Source organism: Ursus americanus, chromosome 6 (genome assembly GCF_024610735.1).
Source record: "Ursus americanus isolate L20-20 chromosome 6, mUrsAme1.1.p, whole genome shotgun sequence".
Taxonomy (NCBI): Eukaryota; Metazoa; Chordata; class Mammalia; order Carnivora; family Ursidae; genus Ursus; species Ursus americanus.
The window spans coordinates 39,144,303-39,163,996 of record NC_142132.1 but is presented as its reverse complement, the minus strand read 5'-3'; the positions used below and the strand labels follow the sequence as shown (position 1 = coordinate 39,163,996).

Here is a 19,694-nt window from a genome sequence, read left to right as displayed (position 1 = left end):
CTGAGGGCATCATGCTTCTAGAATGCCATTTGGCTTCATGTATTAAGAGATGTAAAACCGGTCCCATCGTTCGGACCAGTCATTCCACATCTGGAACTGTATCCTAAAAAAAAAAAAAAAAATAGGGATTCTTATTTTGTTCCTTTCAATTAGCCACAGAAAGCTAGTTGGCTTCCAGGGCCTTGGCAGACAGCGTCTCCAAACCCAGGGCTTCGCACTCCAGCATCTCACCCCCACGACCAGCCCCCCCCCCCACAACCCCCCAGCTGCAGCACCTGCCTCTGGGTATAGCCTCTGTCTTCTCCTCCCTGGACAGCACTGGTCAGGGTGTGCTCTCTCCCCTGCCCTCTGGCCTGGGGCAGCCCAGTCACACCCCACCCCCTGCTCAGGAAAGAGTTCTCTTCCTCTCTCTTTCCAAAATGTCCAGGACTGATCCTGCAAGAGGTACCTCTCTCCATCCCTCCTACAAGGGTCTGAAGCTGGGCCTGTTGGACAGGGGCAGAGGGGACAACTTGGGCGTCTCTCACTCCCACCACGAGTAGAAGGTCTTATCTGGTGCTCCTCCGTGTGGGGTACTGCCTGGACCCTTCCTGAGCCCCTTGGGAGCGCTCTTTGGGTCCCACATCTCACTAGAGATGGCTGAGGAGGGCTACTCAGGGCAATGCCTGGCCCTGCTGTTCTCTCTCTTTCCGGCCACTAGAGGAAGAACAGAGGCTTTCTAAGCCCATCAGCCCTGCAGACTAACTCACAAGGAAGGCTGGAATTTGCTCAATATCTGAGGTCGGACAAGAAGTACATTCCAGGTCATGTAATCTGCTATCAGATGGCATCCGAGAAGTTCAAGTAAGGAAATGGCACCTGTCCTCTTGTCACTTGTTCATTTACAAACCCACAGACTGTCCACTCTTTGTTAGTTTGGCCAGGCCTGGAGCCTGCTGATAGCCAAACATTCAGCTTGAGCCTCATAGCCCATGGGAGACAGGCACAGTCCTTACGCGGGATGCGTGCATGTGTCATCAAGAATTAGCTTGAAATGGCACACCTGGGTGGTGCATTCAGTTGGTCATCCGACTCTTGGTTTTGGCTCAGGTCATGATCTCAGGGTTGTGATCGCAGGGTTACGGGGTGGGGCTCCCTGTTGGGCTCCCCGCTTAGAGTGGAGTCTGCTTGGGATTCTCTCCCCCTCGCCCTCTGCCCCTCCCGCTCATGCTCTCTCTCTCTCTCTCTCTCACTCAAATGAATAAATAAATCTTTTAAAGAAAAGAATTAGTTGGAAACCAGCTTTAAACTAGCATCTTAATTACTTGAGAAAACAATGTTCTGGTTAGTCTTACTGATACTCAGAGTTGATCATGTTTTCAACTGAGAGTGCCCCCACTGGTCTTCCCACAGTTCCCACAGTTCCCAGCTGCCCAATCCCCCACACAACTGTAGAGAGAGGGAAGCTACATCAGCATTCACATCTGCAGCTACAGATTTTCTGCATCTCTGCCCATGTTACCATCTGGAGCTCCAGGACTAGTCAGGGGACCCACTCTCCCGCTCAGGAAATCCTGAGTCAGGCCTCACTGTAGAATTGGACTCGTGTAGCCAGTGTGGTCAGAGGTAGGGTCATTCAGGGGTGTCCCTGGCCACCTGCCCATGCCCCATTTCTTTCCATCAAGATATAGGTTTTTTCCTCCAGAACCTCCCATGACATCACCAGGAGTTTGAGGGTTAGAGTACCCAACTTTCCAGCCCAGACTTGCTCTCTCATGGAGACCTCCTCTCAGGCCTCATCTTGCCACATGGCCACAGAGCAGGCCTCCGAGTTTCTTCGGATATGTTTTAACATCTTTGTACCCCAACAAGAAGGAGTCACAACTCTGGTCACTTTCCTCCCTGCAAACACCTCCAGAAAAAGCCAGTTTTTATTCATTTTTCCACATGTGCCAGACATGGTGCCAGCTCCTGGGGACACAGTTGTGACAGATTTGAGGGAGGTACAGCTCATGAACATGAACCACTGTCCATCATCAATCTTCCCCAACGTCCCATCCCTGCTCTACCTGGCCCCGGCCTCACTCCCTGAGCACGGACCACAGGCGAGGAGAGGATCCCGCCATCCCTCGTTTAGGCACAAGCTAACTGTCCTCTCACTCCGGGAGGTGTAAGCACAGCACTCCGGGCAGAGCCACCCTGTAGCTGCAGCTCAACCCTCAGGGGAAGGTGATGCTCCAGCTCTTTCTTTCCTGTTGGCCACTTCCCAAGGGTGTGCAGGGAGCTGGAAACCACCCCTGCAGTGGGCTCAGTATGGCCTCTTATCTACCAAACCACCCAGTCCCTCAAGCCCTGATCCATCAGCAAAGCCACATTTGTGCAAGTTGCGAGTGTGGGCTCTGGGGCCACCTGCCTGGGTTCAAACCTGGGCTCTTGCTTCATAGGGTGTGATGTGCCTTTTTGTGTCTCTGTTTCATCAAATATAAAATGGAAGAGAATAATAGCATCAACATGATAAGGTTGTTGTGAGGAATAAGTCAGGCAGTGCAACCTTTTCAATCCACAGTTCACCAACCATTTGCTGATTAGAAACCCAAGTTAGTGGGTTGAGACCAGCATCTAACATAACTATAGTAGAAATGAGAGTATGCCTCATTTGAGATAGGTCACTATACACATAGCTATATGTGTGTGTGTGGCAGAAACCATTCCCAGATGTTTTTCTTCCTGTGAGGCCCCATTGTGGGCACGGAAGATGTTAGATGGATTAAATACAGGATAGGGACTGGAGACATGCCATCAAACCCTAGAATCCCTTCCGGCAATGCTAGGGTTAAGGTATGTTCATGTGGGCCAGGATGCTCCCCATGGTTAGTAACCCATTCTATTGGGAAAGAGAACATAGCCAACAGTGGGACCGGGCACAGCAGGACCCAGGTGTTCTGGGCAGGCAGCCCTGTGTGTGTGGCAGGGAGTGCTAGTAGAAGCAGCATGGGGAGGAGCTGGGGACATACACTGAAGGCCTTGAAAGCCATGGTTAGCTTGTGAACTTGGCCCTAGGCAATGGGAATTTAAAGCTGAGCTTGTAAGGGCACTGGGATGACTCAGTCAGTTAAGCATCTGACTCTTGATTTTGACTCAGTTCATGATCTCAGGGTCATGAGATTGAGCCCCACATCAGGCTCCATGTTCAGCACAGAGTCTGCTTGAGGTTCTCTTTCTCCCTCTGCCCCTCCCCTCCCCCCTCTAGTGCACGAGCTCTCTCTCTTTTTCTCAAATAAATAAATAGATAAATAAAATCTTTTAAACAAATAAAATAAAGCTGAGCTTGTGAACTTGACCCTAGGCAAGGGGAATTTAAAGCAGAAGGATGACTGATTTAACAAATATCTATGAAGTGCCTACCGTGGGGAAGATTTATGTTTTAAAAAGTTGACTGTGGGGAGTCAGGAGCTGGTGGTAACACCAGAGGCAGGGGACTCTACCAAGAGGCTACTGCAATAGTCCTAGTAAGAGATAATAAGGACAGAGGTCAGAATGTCTAAAGAAGGAGGAAACAGGTATAGCCTCTGTGCCTGGGGCTGGATGGTCCCCAATACCCAGAGGAGAATGGCAGCCATGACCCTGCACACAGGTTGTGGGGGAGAACAGTGCTTTGAAGGCCACAGAGAAATTCCACAGGCTTCCAGAGGACGGAAGCCACATGGCCAAATAGATAAAGCCATGGACGTGAATCAGACAGCCGGGTGACCTTGGCACATTACTCAACCCCCTACACTGCCAATTTATAAAATGAGGCCCAGAAGAGGACTTAGCTCATAGGAGTTTTATGACATTGAAAGCTAATAATGGTAAAAGCCTTTCACGGCGTCTGGCACAGGACCAGGGCTTGCACTGGGGCTGCTTGCTGACCTCTCTCTTACGTCATAGACACGCCCAGAGAAAGCCCTGGCAGGCAGCCTGGGAAAGGACAAATTTCTGGCCACTCAGACACAAACCAGGGGAACTGAAATGACTTTGTAGTGTCCCTGCCCCCTCCAGGCTCATGTTTGAAACTCAGACCCATCTATTCACAATGACTTGGAGGCTTAGGGTGGTAAGCAGTAGGTAGGTCCTGCAGGGCCAGCCTTTTTACCAGATGGGGCCATCTCCTTGCATCTCCACTGTCTACATCTGAGGCCCCTCTGAGAAGGAATCCATTTTCAGAGGCTACAGGAGAGATGATCTTGAATCCATGGCTACACTATCCAGGCACAGAGGATTTCCATAGTTCTCAGTGGAGATGGTCACCACATACCCATTCAGAACAATTCACTCCCAAACAAGCATTTCCCTTGGATGTTCACTGAGCCCTTCTAAAGGCAGAGATTGTGCTATGTTCTGGGGATGTACTGATGCAGTCAAGCACACTGCAGCCCTGTGTAGCACGCATCTATAAGGGACATCCTTCTGGAATAGTCCTCCACCCTCCCCCTGTGCAGGGCTCTGAGATTTCCCTGCCCCAAACTTATACTTTTTTCAAGTCTGAAAATGGGAGAGACTCTAACTGATCAGTGCTTGCTTTTCTGATCAAGACAAGCCTCTAAAAAAGAAAAGGAATGGCTGGCAGCCTTCATCTATCTTCCTGATTTTCCCAACCCAGCCAACTCTAACTGTAAAATGTAGAGTTTCCCTTAAATATCTTTTTGCCTATCCAACTAGTCAATCAGGAGAGCTTTTCAGCTAGGCTGCAGTGTCAACACGCCTTAAGGCAAATCTGTTTTCTGGCTCTCTCCAGGGTACATCTAGGGCTTTTTTTCTGGTACGCTTTAGCTTTCCTCTGAGTGTCCTCCGTCTGTTCCAGATTCAACAAAATTTTGGCAAAATAAGGAAGCCCTTTTCTTTTCAAAAGTGACACACAGGCTAATACTTCCGCTGCACAGTCATCTACTGGGGTGCTGGATACCAGGCGCTGAGTGCAACCCACCCTCCTCAGACCCTACCCTCTGGTAGAGGAAAGAGACACATGAACACACCTTCATAACACAGTGTGACAAACAGTGATATATACATGGTCTTGGCACAAAGGAGAGAGAAATCAATTTTATTTGGGGAGTAAGACAAAGAGACTTGATTTGACCACAAAAGATGTATAGGAGTCATCTAGGCAGACAGGAGGGGGAATAATTAACAGTAGCAACAACTTACTTCACAAGGAATCTCATTCCAAAGCCTATGAGGCATTGTCAATGCACCCATTTTACAGATATATTAGTGAGGTTTGGGGAGGTTAAGCAACTTGCACAAGGTCAGAGAGTCAGAAACTTGCAAGGAAGGGACAGCTGTATGCTTTTTTAAATGACAGAGGCTAGATTCAGAGCATTTAAGTAAATGTGCTCAAAGTTAGACAGGTAGAAAGTGATGGAATCAGCAATCAAATCTGGGTATCATATTGAGGCCGCAGAGGTAGAGAGATTATAGAGACCCTGTTATGTCAAGCTAAAGAATTTGGAGTCTCTTCCATTAGAGTCTCTCCCATTGATGATGAAGAGGCTCTGAAGGGTTTTAATTGATGTTGCAACTCCACATCCACTCCATTCTATCCTGCCCAATATGTATAAACCATAAATTCTACTAGTGAAGAAGTAACAATGATTTTTAGCCACAAAGGACATGTCCAGGGGAAATGTATTTTATTTAATGAAGTTATTCTATTTAATAATGATGCTCTATATAATGAACATTCCTACGACTCAGGAAGAGAAGAACAAACAACCTCATAGAAAAATGGGGGAAGAAAATAACAGGCAATTTATGAAAAAGGAAACACAAATGGCCAATGAAAATAAGAAAAGTTACTCAGCCAATTAAAATATCTAATTAAAATAATATTGAGTGCCATTTTTCTCCCATTAGATTGACAAAAGGGAAAAAGGCAGAAAAGAACAAATGTTGCTAGGGTGTTGGAAATTGTGTACTCTTATAGATTACTTGCTGGGGTATACATTTATGCAGCCACTTTGGAGGGCAATTTGGAAATTTCTTTCAAAATTTAAAATGTGCACAGATTGCTGGGATCAATAAGGTGCTGGTGCCTCTCCTGGGATAGCACCTCACCCAAGCACAAGGACATCCATTGCAACATCATCATCCCTAAACATTAGAAATAACCCAAATGTCTATCATAGGGAACTAGTTGTAAACACTGGGGTATGTTCATAACAAAAAATACTATGCAGCCTCTAAGAAAATTGAGCTACTTTTTAATGGACTAAAGTAGATATATTCTTGAGTGGGAAGGGAGAGAACAGCAGAATGATACATATATAACAAGCTTTATGTTAAAATAAAGCCTGCTTATGTTATGTTTTATATGGGTTCATAGATATGTCTGGAAAAGGGTTTAGAAAGATCCTGGAAAATACATGTAAAAACAGTAACAGTGGTAACTTCTGAGAGGGGCAGAGAGGACCAGGACTGAGGACAAACAAATATTTATTATGTTCTAATTTCTGTGAGCCTCTCTATAAGCAATTTCTATTCATGTATACTTCCATGATTTTCATTTTAATAAATGTAGAGATAGATTCAAAAACCACTGACATATCCACTCCTATGCAAAGTGCTGTGACCGGTGTTCTGAATGCATGACAAGCAAATCTTGTTATTAGACACACACTAGGCAGATATTGCCTTCAAAAACTCTCTGGCTGGCAGGGGGGGAGCAGGTCCAACACTGCGTGAGATAAATTCCTAAGAGTAGTAGAAAAATGCAGTAGAAGTTATGGTAGGGGGAGGGGGAGGGTTTCACAATATTTTAGGAAATGGGGAAGCATTTATGGCAACCAAGGAAAGGCAAAGCTGGGCATGGGCTGAGAGAACTTCAGGTTCAAAGGTGCAGAGGTGGGAGCTCCAGGGGTCTGTTAGGGAAGACAAGAAAGACAGGAAAGGTTGGGGACTCATTGTGGAAAGCCACAACACTGGAAAAAGAAGCTGGACAGCAGCAGGGTGCCCTGCAAGGTCTGTAATCACATGGGAACTTGTCTGAAACTTTACAGAAAAGAAGTTTGGCATCCGTGCAGGGAGGATTGGACAGACCAGGAAGCAAGGGCCAAGTTTGGGAGGTGACTGATTGTCCCAGTGTGAGGGAAGATTAGGTTTAAGGGAAGATTAGAGGTCTGGGCAGGGATGGTCTCAACAGAGGAGGTGATAAACCTGAGAAACTCATTGGATTGGGATGAGAAGAGTGGAGGTCAGAGCATAAACCAAGTGATTTTGAGGCCCTGCTCCCACTTCCTGAGAAGCATTGGGAGTCAGAAGAAAAGCAGGTAAGAGCAGCTTCTTCTCTGAGAGCTACAGAGGTGTTCCGAGGCCTGCCCACAGTACAGGAACTTTGGTCCCCTTATTCCCCCACTGGAGCCCAGCTATGCAGTGTGCAAGACAGGTCTGAGTCCTAGGGATGCACTAGCCAAGGGCAGGGAGGCAGGCACGTAGTCCTTCTGGCTTCCAGCCACCAGACTCACAGGCTTCCAGGAAAAGCTGACAGGGGCTGCTCTGTTCCTTTGAATCTGAGAATATGTGACTAAGGAAGCCTAAATTAATTAAGTGATTCTGAGGCCCTGAGGCCTTCCTGAGGAAGCACACAGGGTGAGTAGTGAGACCAGGGTAAATGACAACCCCCTCCCCCAGTACTGGAATCCAAAGAGGCTTCTGAGCTCCACTGGAATTAAGCCTGCACTTAAGTGCTTCCAGGGAGACAAAGAAATCATAAATCAGGAGCAGGTGCCCCACCCACGTGCTGCCACCACCACTATCAACCTGCTTCTCTACAGAAACATGGTCGTTTCGAGTCTCTGAGACCAGCTGTCTCAGCGAAGCAACAAATGGCATGGACCTGGAATTAATGTGGCCCACAACCTTCTAGAAAAGAGTTCAGGATGGGCTGATGCCTTCCTCCAAAGCAGCACCCACGCAGATACACTCCCTCAAGATCCACCCTGGCATACACACACCATACCTCACCCAGGCACAGGTGCGGGAAGGCTATCCTTCCACACCTTCCTCAAGCTCCCATATACCAGGACTCCCCAAGCCCACAGCAAGCAACACTGTGACATCAGTCCAAGCTTGAGGAAAGGACTTTGTTCTAGCAGATGGAGGCCACAGCTGTGTCCAACGGATAAAATGGGAAGAAATGTTGTCAGCAGGAAATCACCAAGCTGTCTCTGTCCATACAAAACAATAATCATTAAGTTCCTATTAAGTATCAGGCATTGAGCTAGATACTTTCAAGTAAGTCGACTCATAATCTTCAGCCATCCTGGAGCAGGGCTGCATGGTGGTTGACAGCTGGGTGCTGGGGCTAGATAGTCTGCCTTTGAATCCTGTCTCCACCACCTATGAGCTCTCTGACTGTGGATAAATTCCTGTCCCTCGGTGTCCTTGCCTGTAAAAAGGTAATATGAAGGCTGGTAAGAGGATTAAATGAGTTAATGTTTGTAAGATGCTTAGAACAGTGCCTAGAACATCATAAGCACTTCTGTGTGCCTAAAAAATAAATTCTTTCCTTTACCATTTGACTTACCTTGAGTAGCAGATACGTACTCTGTAGTAACAGTTTCTATGTCTAATTGAGAAAGCAGAGAAGAAAATGTTGCCATTTTCTCCAATATGATTGGATGGGAAGTTCTCTTTTTCCTGCAAGTTATGGTCAGATAGAGAAGTCTCTGGAAAGGAATTTACCAAGAGTCCTGTTGAAGAGGAAGCCACAGACCCGGGGAAGCATGAGGGACAGGCCCTTGTGTAAGGCTGGTTGGCCAGCTGCGAAGCTGGGACCAGCACCCTGGACAGCTCCCCGCAGCCTGCGCAGGAACTGGGATTCTTCCCCTGTTCTGCCAAGGCTCAGCCCCTAGCCTTTTTCTGAGGCAGGAGAGTCCTGAGACTCCTGCACCCTAGTCCCTGGGGATGCTGATTGACGGGGTACAGGATTGCATTCTGAGCTGGAAGCTGAAGGTTGAGGGAGTTTAGTGTCCCAGAAGCTTCCTTAGGGAGGCAGCCAAGAACATTCCTCCTCCCACCAATCTTCATCTGTCCCTCTTCCTTACACTGCTAAGATGTGGCCACCTTGCAGATGGACTAGCAGAGGCACAATGAAGCACAGGGAATAGGGAGGTATCATAAGGACCACAAAACAGGCCCCGCCGCGCAGCCTTGGCTTAAATCCAGGCTGTACTGTTGGGATCTCAGGCAAGTGACCCAAATTCTCTATGCCCAGCTTCCTCATCAGTAAGACAAGGGAAAGAACACTTACACTGCACCAGGATTGAGAGAGATTAAATGAAACAGCACACATAACACCCTTGGCATAGAGTGCTTAATAAATGAGTCTGTTTCCTGTCATTGGTAAGTGGAGGACTGAAGAGTTGAGCATGATCTCAGAGATAACTTGGCTCCATGCTCAAGAACAGTCATGAATTATGAGGGCTAGCAGGCTGGGAGAGATGTCTGCACCTTGAAGTCCCTGGGAAAGTTTCTTTTCTCTAAGATTCCACTAAGTTTTAAATTCTTCAGCCACTGGACAGAAAAACATCTACTTTAAATCCTCCCCGCTTTTTAAATCAGACAGGGCAAAAAACATATGCATAAATAACAATTGCTCTACAGGCTGGACTACTGCCTCTTTAAAAGTCTCACAGCGGGGGAGTCAGAAGAGGCCAGAGGTCTACATTGGGAAGCTGGAGCTGGTGTACTGAATTAAGAATATGCAGATTATGATGTGCTGAAAGAGGAAGCATAAGCCACCCACACAGCAGCCGCAGTAGCCCACACCCCCATCCCAGCATCTGAGCTCCCACTCTGGGAAAGTGAAACGGGGTGAATGGGGTCACCTCAATTGAAGACACAGTTTCAATACAACCATGCAAAGGAAGTAGACTCACAGACTTTCTTGTTACAGATCCCAGAAGAGGGGGGGGATAGTTGGGGGGGGGGTGTAGCTGCAATGAGCAGGGGGAAGGGCAGTCATCTGTCATAGATCACCAGTAAGCAGTAGACAGCAGGGTAGCAAACACTTATTATTTATAAGGTAGTTGGGGTGGAGGTCACTAATATTTTGTGGGCTTAACTCTAAGGGGTTATTTTTAAAGGTGCCCCAGGAAAAGCAAAATGGGAACTTAAGTCAGAAATCTTAAACTCAGGGTGCCTAGGTGGCTCAGTCGGTTAAGTGTCTGCTTTTGGCTCAGGTCATCATCTCAGGGTTCTGGGATCAAGTGCCCCATTGGGCTCCTTGCTCAGCAGGGAGTCGGCTTTTCCTTCTCCCTCTGCCCCTTGCCCCCTCATGCTCTCTCTCTCTCAAATAAATAAACAAAATCTTTTTTTAAAATCCTAAACTCAAGTCCTTATCTAAATGTCCAGACTCTGGGTGTGAGTAGGGCTGTCAAGCTGCAAAATGCTTACACAGCAACTTAGAAAAACAAAAGTTGTTTTTCTCAGAAGTTGTTTTCCTCATCACAAAGTTTAAAACTCAAATGACTGAAAAGCCAGGCAGGTGACATAAATGTGCAAAGTCAGGTGGAGGGACATTGTGATAAGCTGAAGAGTGTGTGCTGACTCAAGGCCTTCAAATAAAATTTAAAATAATTCTGCCACCCTGAAGAGCCCTTCTCCAGTACCCACTTCCCTGGGGAATGCAGTGAGTGGCCTCCTCCTTCACCCCTTACTTAACAGAGACAAAGGCTGGAGGCCGAGAAAGGCTGTGACTTGCCAAATGTCGGTCAGAGCCAGATCTGTCCCCATACTTTCCCTCTCTCAGACAGAGGGCAATTTGGCCAGTGCAGAGCAGGTGCTGGGAGCTCCTTAAGTGGAGGAGTTTCTCCTCTTCCTTCCTGGGGTGCCTGGGTGGGTGGAGAGATTAAGCAACAGGTACCAAAGCCACCGTCTCTCACCCTGACACCCTGGTCTCCATCACCTCATCCCACAGCCATCTCAAAGACAGAAGCCAACTTGCCAATGCCCTTGAGCCTCCCACCAGCTAGCACAGAGCCTGGAATCACAATGCCCACCTAACCACAGGGACTAGCCAGGAAGCCTGTACCTTCTACCTGCTCTTCACAAGACCCACTACTGTGAAAAAAAGATAAAAGAACACACTTTACAGATAATAACGACAATACCAAGCACTTACAGCACCCTTACTATGTTATGTGCCAGGCACCCTAAGCACTAGGTACTCTTATTACCCCATTTTACAAATAAAGAAACTGGAGGACAAAGAGGTGAAGTAATGCCCTGGCACCCTAACTAGTAAGTGGCAGAACTGGGAGCCACCTCAATCATCTGTCCCTAAAGCCTCCCTAAAGCCCAAGTTCCGTGCACTGCATCACCCATGCCTCACTTGGGGTGGGGAGCACGGTAGAGAAAGAAGCTGGATCTAATACTGGGGTGCTTTTGAGACCAGAAGAACGGGAAAATTCCTCTCTGACTCTGGAAGAGGCAAACTGGAATCTCAACAACATGCGTCTCCCAATCTCAGCTGCATCAGAGCCTTTCTCCTGCCAGCCTGGACTGGAACACAGACTCGGTGTGCCATCTAGGGTCATGGTTCTTTGGGGGACACATTAGGCCAAGTGCACAGCCAGGACGGCTCAGCCAGTCTGCAGAGAATGGGGCGTCTGGGCAATGCGGCCCTCTCGGAAGGTGAGCCTTCCTTGAGCCTCGGATGAGAGCAAAGCTGCTGGGTCCTGCCGTGGGAGTGGGCACGGCGCCCCCTCGGGTTTTCTTACAGCTGCAAGGGAGGACCCCGGCCATATCACTCCCAGAGCCCACCTAGGACTTGGAGGCAGCTTTGGAGATGGGGGACAGGGGGAGGCGGGGGGGGGGGCGGGGGAATGGGGTATGGAAGGGGGCGGGACCTCGCTGAAAAGGCTGGAAGGATTGTTCTAGTGCTATGAGCACCTGGGAGGAGTTACAATGGGGAGGGGGTCAGGAGGAGGCAAAGGAGAAGAGGTGGAGCTGGGGGACCCGAACAGTTAAAGCTGAAAGGGGGATTACAGGCTGGAAGAAGGTGGCGAAGCAGTACCGGAGGGTGGAAGGGGCAGGGCTGATATTCGGGGCCCTTGGTGGGAGCGAGGCGACTTCTCCCCTCTATTCCGAGAAGCTCATAGTCAGGAATTCTCTGCTGTGACATTCTCCCGAAGGGCCCGGTCTGTCGGAACCCGGCCCAGCAGTCTGCGTCTCCCCCTCCCTTCCCCGGGGTGGAAGGGGCCAGGGGGTGGGGCCAGAGAAAGGGCTGGGGGTATCCCAGCCGGCCCCCCACCAATCGCCGCCCCACATTTCAGCTGCGAAAACTGATGGACGAAGCCACCGCTCACCTCGGGGGCTCTTTGCCGGCTGCGCGCGGCGATCCAGGCTGAGGCAGAGATCTGGAGTCCTCGGCGCCCTCCTCTCCAGCGGCGCCGGTGGGGAGCGGCCGCTGCACTACCCTCTGGGGAGGGGGATAGAGCCGGCGCAAACCCCGCGGGTCCTAGAACTGGGCGGGGGTGGGGGGAACAGACAGCCCGCTCCCCGAGCAGGGCAGCCATCCTCAGAGGCTTGGCCAGGACTCTCTTCTTACCAAGACCCCTTTCTAGGTTTCCAGTCCTGGCGCATCTGGGAAGGGGACCCCTGCCCGGCCGCGCCCCGCCCCCCGGCCCCCGCCCCGCCGACGTCGCATTAGTATGAGCGACGCAAGTGGCCCGGGCACCACTCGGGGGCCGAGACTCGCAGCGTCACAGCCGCGAGTGGAAAGGAAAAAAAGAGGAGGCGGCAGAGGAGGAGGCAAGAGCCGACGCGAGGGGAGGGGAGAGCGGCGGCTGGGCGAGCGAGCCGGCGGGCGGGCGGCAGCAGCATGCCCCTCGGCCCGCGCGGGCGGCTTTTCAACGCTTAGGGGACGGCGCCCGGGGAGCCGCAGGCTCAAGGTGCTTAGTCTCTGGCCCTGGCCCCTCGGCTCGCCTGCCTTCCCTGACCGCGCCTGAGCCCAGCAGCGGCTGGTCCGGGCTCGGCTCCGAATAGCCGCGGCGTCTCGAGGGACGGGGTCTTTGCCTTTCCCGGGACCCAGGGCCATGAGCCCTGCAGCCACCTGAGACACAGGGGGCGCTGCGCCGCGCGGACCGCGCCCGCGAAGTTCCGTGCCCTGGTCTCCGCACTGCAGGGCGCCCGCGCCCGGCCCCGGCGGAGGCGTCCTCGGAAGAGCTGCGGAGTAGAGGCAATGGAACCCGCGGCGCCCGTGGGCCGGGCCCGGGCGGCAGCCATCAAGCTGTCGGAGGCGTTGGGCGCCGTGCTGCAGGATCCCCGGCGGCAGCGGCGCCTGGTGCTGGTCATCGTATGCGTGGCGCTGTTCCTGGACAACATGCTGTACATGGTCATCGTGCCCATCGTGCCCGACTACATTGCCCACATGCATAAGGCCGGCAGGCCCACCCAGAGCACAGAAGTGTCCACTCTCCAGCCGTCCACTCCAGCCACTGGCAGTGCCGACAAGGGCAACACTTCAGGGCCCGCGAAGGCAGAGACGGAGAGTGAGGACGTGAAGATCGGGGTGCTGTTTGCCTCCAAAGCCATCCTGCAGCTGCTGGTGAACCCCCTGAGCGGGCCGTTCATTGACCGCATGAGTTACGACGTGCCACTGCTTATCGGCCTGGGAGTCTTGTTCGCCTCCACCATGCTGTTCGCGTTCGCGGAAAACTACGCTACGCTCTTCGCTGCGCGCAGCCTTCAGGGCCTGGGCTCGGCCTTTGCGGACACGTCCGGCATTGCCATGATCGCCGACAAGTATCCTGAGGAGCCCGAGCGCAGTCGCGCTTTGGGCGTGGCGCTGGCCTTCATCAGCTTTGGAAGTCTAGTGGCGCCACCCTTCGGGGGCTTCCTCTGCCGATTCGGGGGCAAGCACGTGCCCTTTCTGGTGCTCGCCGCTGTTTCGCTGCTCGACGCTCTGTTGCTGCTGGTGGTGGCCAAGCCCTTCTCCGCTGCGACGCGGGCGCGGGCCAACCTACCTGTGGGCACACCCATCCACCGCCTCATGCTGGACCCTTACATCGCTGTGGTGGCCGGGGCCCTCACCACCTGCAACATCCCCCTTGCCTTCCTCGAGCCTACCATTGCCACGTGGATGGAGCGCACGATGGCGGCGTCAGAACTGGAGACGGGCATGGCCTGGCTGCCAGCCTTTGTGCCGCATGTGCTAGGCGTCTACCTCACCGTGCGCCTGGCGGCACGCTACCCACACCTGCAGTGGCTGTACGGAGCTCTCGGGCTGGCAGTGATCGGAGCCAGCTCCTGCTTGGTGCCTGCCTGCCGCTCCTTCGCACCACTAGTGGTCTCGCTCTGCGGCCTCTGCTTCGGCATTGCCCTAGTTGACACGGCACTGCTGCCCACGCTCGCCTTTCTCGTGGACGTGCGCCACGTCTCGGTCTACGGCAGCGTCTATGCCATCGCCGACATCTCCTATTCCGTGGCCTATGCGCTCGGGCCCATAGTGGCGGGCCACATAGTGCACTCGCTCGGTTTTGCGCAACTTAGCCTTGGCATGGGCCTGGCCAATCTGCTTTACGCGCCCGTCCTGCTGCTGCTGCGCAACGTGGGCCTCCTGAGGCGCTCCCGCTCGGAACGCGATGTGCTCCTGGATGAGCCACCGCAGGGTCTGTATGATGCTGTGCGCCTGCGTGAGCGTCCGGTGTCTGACCCGGATGGCGCGCCTCGAAGCCCTTCGGGCCCCTTTGACGAGTGCGAGGACGTCTACAACAATTACTACACCCGCAGCTAGCAGCCCCGCTACTCCTCCAGGCCACCCCTAGCCCCATCCCCTGGGTCAAGGTGGCTACTTTGCGAGAGCACTGGCTAGCTCAGGCTCAGAGCCCGCCCCTTCCAACGAGTATTCCACAGCCTCCGCCCGTCTTGACTTCCCTATCGGGATCCCCTCTCTATGACCCTTTCTGTGTCTCCCTCCCTCTCGTCCAGTGGGGCGTAGAGCACCGAGGCGCGCGATGCGATACGGTCCTGCAGAGATAAAGAGGTGCGCGAGGCGCCACCTCGGGGCTCCCCTGTGTAGAACCGTGCGTCTGTCTTTCCTTCCGTTTCTCTCAGTGCCAAGTTGGCCCCCTGCACCGCGGTGCTTCCGGCCCGAATCAATAAACTATATCTGTTCGAGACCGAGTCTTTTTACTGATGAGGGTGGGCTGCCGGGCACAGGGCCAGGGCAGAGGGGAGGGTGAGCTGGGTCTAGCCCTAATCCAGGTGTGAGCCTGGCAAGCACTCGCGAAGCCTGTGGCTCTTTTGCCACCTGGTAGAGGAGATACGAAAAAAGCAAATGCAGCAAAGGCTCCCACCCTCGGACACCCTGTAGTACACGACTTCCTTCAGCTCGCGACAGCCCCTCCCTCCCAGCCCCAACGCCGCGCCCCAGGGCGCCGCCGGGGGGGAGACTGAGGACCCGCTCCCTCTGGGTGCGCTAGGCCCCGCCCCATGAGGACACTCCCTGTGTCAACCTCTGAGCTCTGAAGCGCCAGGGGTGGGCTTCCCTTCGAGCCCTGCATCCTGGCCTGCCCAGGCTCGGGTGAAGAGTAGGAGGGGCCCGAGCTGTTCCGGACAGAGGTCCGATCTCAGTCATGTGTGTTCGTTAGAGAGCTAGGCTCTATCCTTGGAGGAGTGGGGGAACAGTTGAGTTGGTGTGTCTGCTGTGTCCTGGCTGTGCGGGTCTGAGTCATGACTGAAGAGGGTGCCAATGTGGGAGCTGGTGCCAACCCCCCACCCTCTTACCCCCACCCTTACCCTGGCCTTGGTGGAAGCAGCTGGCCAAGGCTGTCAGAAGTCTCCCCACCTTGAGTACGGTCTCCGGAGCTGCAGGCCCCCTTTGCAGGCCACTCCCAGTCCTGGAGCCTGCCGCGGATGAGGGCTGAAGAGCCCTCCAATTCTGGCATGGACAGGCAGCGGAGTTGGGGTACGCCTGTGCATTAAACAGTGCCTGTGAGAGTCTTCACTGCTGGTGCGCAGTCTGTCCTTGGTCTGCGTGTTGGGCTGTGTGTGTGTTTGTCTGGGCAGGGTCTGTCTTTGTGGGTCTGTGTGTGTGTGCTGGTGTGTAAGGTCTATATCTGGGGTGGGGGCGGGGGAGGAGTGCTTTGTCTGGGAGGAATGTCTCCCCCGCCCCCCCCACCCCCCCCCCCCCCCCGCTGCGTGTCTGTAAGCATCCCCAGGTCTGTATCTCCACTCCCCCCCCCACCCCATAGTGCCAGCAAGGATGGGGTGGAATAGAAAAGAAGGATAACCTGCAGTGATCAACAAACAGGATTATTATGATGATGATGATTATTAACATTATCATTTTGAAAGGAGTTGTAGTATGATTTGAGCCTGGCCTAGACGGCGGGGAGTGCACAGATTTCCCCAGACCCAACCCTCCTCAGCGTTGTGCAGAGGCAGCCGGGGCTAGGTTGATGGGGTTGGGAGAGCGCCGGGACTGGGAAAGGCTGGGCAGGGGGCAATGGACATGGGCGGGGCAATGTTCTGCACCCCCTTCTCGGGCCTGGATTCCGCTGCCCTTACAGAAACTCCTCCGGGAAGCTGTCCGAGCCGGGGCCAGGGGCCGGGAGGTGGGATCGCTGCAGGCAGCGGCGGGGGTAGGGGAGAGGACAGAGAGCGAGAGAGACGGGGTGGGGCTGAGGGAGGGAGGAAAAAGGAGAGAGGGGAGGGAGGAGGAACAGGAGGAAGGAGATCACAGGCGCGGCCGGTCCCTGGCAGCCAGTAGGGAGGCCGCGGGGACCCGGCGACGTCGGAGCCTCTACAGCGGACAGAGGCCCCCACCCCCGTACTGCTGACGCGCCCCTGGATCCCTTCCGGCTCACGCTCCCTCCCCCAGTCTTGCTTGGTGCGGTGGAGCGGCGGCCAACGCGGCAGAACCAAGGAGGGCAGGTGAGAGGGGCTGGGCTGGAGGAGCGCGGCGCGGGGAGCAGAGCGCAGGGAGCCGAGGGCAGTGGAGGAAGGCTCCGTCTAGGGGACGCGCTGGGATCCAGAAGCCCCAGGATCCGCGGGATTTTCCGAGTGCTGAACCGAAGCGGCCGTCGGGGAACCGCCGGGAGACTGTGGGATCCCGCGGCTCTGGCACTTCCCCACCGAGAGTGGAGGCAGGGGAACCGGGAGCAGGACGGTGAGAAGTTAGGGGGAAAGGGGTTGGAGAGGCTTGACGACCAGGCTCCGCGGCTCCACGTGCCGTGTCCTCACTTCTCTATTCTCCTGGATCCCCATCTGCTAAATGCCAAGGTCTGCACTTTCTGTGCCCACTCAGGGCGTTGACCCGTCTCACGCGGGCCCCTTTGAATCTCGGGTGCGCCCCAGACTCTCGCGGAGGCGGGAGGTGGGGAGCAGCTGCAGGTGGCAAGTGTGAGCTGGGTCCCAGGGAGTCCCTCCAGAGCAGGGACTGCCCGTGTTGCGGGGGCGGAGGTGGGATTGGGCCTCCAGGGGGGAGCAGAGATCCCTCCTGGCAGCCTTCGGAAGCCAGGCTGGTGGCAGCATGGATTGGAGGGCACCAAACAGAGACAGAAAGATACACATAGGTATAGACATACACCTCCTAATCGCTGGCCGTGGGCCAAGGAGGAAAAGCAGCCGATTGCCGGGCAGGGATCAGGCCCTTCCATTTGGTCCCCAGGAAGCCATCCCACTCCAATCTCACACTTCTCCAAGATACAAGGTCTCTAGCCACACTAGGGCCTTTATCAACTTGACCTTGCCATCACCGACCTTTCAGAACTCTGCATGCCTGCGATGGACCCTAACTTGGATGCCGCTGCTTCCATTCTGCAGGGTGTCAGGGCAGCTACTATGCTGTCAGCAGGTCTGGGGACCCCCTAGTCCGGAGCATCCCAGCACAGAGTTAGGGTGCGTTCTGTATTCTCAGCCCAGTGCTGCCCGGCAGCCCCAGGCTCCTCCATCAACCGAGCCTGATTCATCCATCTTTCTGCATGCTCTGTCCTTGGGTCAACTGGGACTGGAGCCTAGCCCCCACCTGGGCTGTGCTTGCCTGGGGTGGGTTGGGGGAGGGGGATAAAATGGGCTAAACATCAGCTTTAGCCTCTTGGGAGAGAATAGGGGATCCGTGAGTGGAAATCATGAGTGTGTGGGTCTGAGGCTCTGCTTAGGGGGTTCGCTGAAGGTAGGGGGTAGCCTTAAAGATAGGCCTTTGCCTCTCTTGCCCTGGGTCACTTCTACTGCAAATAAAAAATAATCCATTTCTCTCCAGGCTGAGTCCCGTGGCCCCTAGGGGCCGGACTGACCAGCTGCCCTGTGCTGTCTCCCTCAGCACTCCCGTGCCGCCTCCACTAGGAGCCTACAAACCAGAGTTTGCCTAAGTCACAGTCCATCAGGCAGGCCCCAGGGTCCCCCAACACAACCCCTGCCTTGGCCACAGGCCAGCCTCCCAATCAGCCCAGAGTGCATCCTGGAGCCCACAGCCTTAGAGGACCTATATCATTTACGCACGTGTTCACACATGCGTGCGTTCCCTTTATTCAGCTATCCAGCACTGACTCTCCTCCGTGCTAACCACCAGACCAGGTCCCGGAGATGAAGCTCTGAATATAAGAGAAGCTCACAGTCTAGTAGGAGAGATTTTAATCAGCAAAACATGTATTTGCTGGGTCCCAGGCAGAAACAAAGCAAGTGCTCTGCCCACAACCCTTATGATTTGGAGTGAGCCAGCCCAGCCCTGCTCCTTCCCACTCTGGGCGGGGTGGTCCGTTGAGCCTGGGTGACAGTCTTAAGGAATAGGTGTCAGCAGAAGGCTTGCTTCAGACCCCACTCTAACCCATGTGGGGACTCAGAAAGGACACTGCGGTCAGGGGGGCTGGTCTGGAGGTTGGGAGATTGGGACCAGGTCTACAATGAGGCCGTGTGTCATTGGGTCCCACGTCTACCTCTGGCCTCCTCACAGGGTGGGGATGGAGTGTCAGGCTCTGGGAGGTGAAGGGTCCGTGGCAGTTCTGGGTGACTGTTGTATTGATGTTTCCCTACTTCTTGGTCCCCAGGTCTGCAACTCTGCTTCCCCAACCAGGAGTCACCAAGATGCCCATACTGGAAAAAGCTCCCCAAAAGATGGAAGCAAAACCTCCCAGCAGTGAAGAGGAGCCTGTGAGTGACTTTTGGAGTCCTATCTCTTATCCCTTCTCTCTCCACCCACACACCTTGCTTCCAGAATAGTCCTGTATGGGACTGGCCCCCAGCACTTGACTGGCCACCAGCCCTGCCCTCTCTTGGGCATGAAGCCCAGGCTGCAGTCCTGCCCTGAGCCCACTGAGGAGCCTGGGAGAGCCTGGAGGGGTGGGGAGTGGCTTCAGGGGATGCTGAAGGATGGCTCGCAACCATACTTCCTGACTCCCAAGGCCAGGAAGAGCCCTTGACCCGGGCCAGGTACTCTTCCCCCAAGGCTTTTCCCTCTCCCCAAGTTTCATTTCCAAAGACTTTGAGCCCAGACTTAACTTTCTAAGCCTTGTCACATCCCAGCCCCAGCTGCTGTCCCTAGTTCCTTCCTGGAGCCTTAGGCATCATCTTTCCCACTGTCTTAAGACAATGCCGCCCCTCCTTAAGCAGGCATCCTCCCTCCCCACCGTCCTAAATGATGGAGCAGCACATCTGATCTCCAGGTTGTTGAAGTGCTGGCCCCTCTGTTACATTTGTCTTCTTCCCACCTTTTTAGCGAGGGCTTCCTTTGAAAC

The 19,694-nt window shown here is 53.7% G+C and overlaps 2 protein-coding genes across 2 annotated transcripts in view; both read left to right on the top strand.

Moving 5' to 3' along the window:
* The first annotated feature begins 13,201 nt into the window (after positions 1 to 13,201).
* On the top strand, positions 13,202 to 15,102 carry SLC18A3 (solute carrier family 18 member A3). The gene has a single exon (XM_045809990.2). The coding sequence runs from the start codon at positions 13,202 to 13,204 to the stop codon at positions 14,753 to 14,755; it is 1,554 nt and encodes a 517-aa protein (XP_045665946.2). The 3' UTR covers positions 14,756 to 15,102.
* A 3,942-nt stretch (positions 15,103 to 19,044) lies between these two features.
* Positions 19,045 to 19,694, top strand: part of CHAT (choline O-acetyltransferase) — a 43,605-nt gene continuing 42,955 nt past the window's right edge. Inside the window, exon 1 of the mRNA XM_045809977.2 lies at positions 19,045 to 19,110. Coding sequence (XP_045665933.1) covers positions 19,045 to 19,110 — 66 coding nt within the window. The remainder of the gene's footprint in view (positions 19,111 to 19,694) is intronic.

What these genes read in the sequence shown, in the direction of transcription:
- SLC18A3 (XM_045809990.2), top strand. Translation starts at nt 13,202, where the DNA reads ATGGAACCCGCGGCGCCCGTGGGCCGGGCCCGGGCGGCAGCCATCAAG.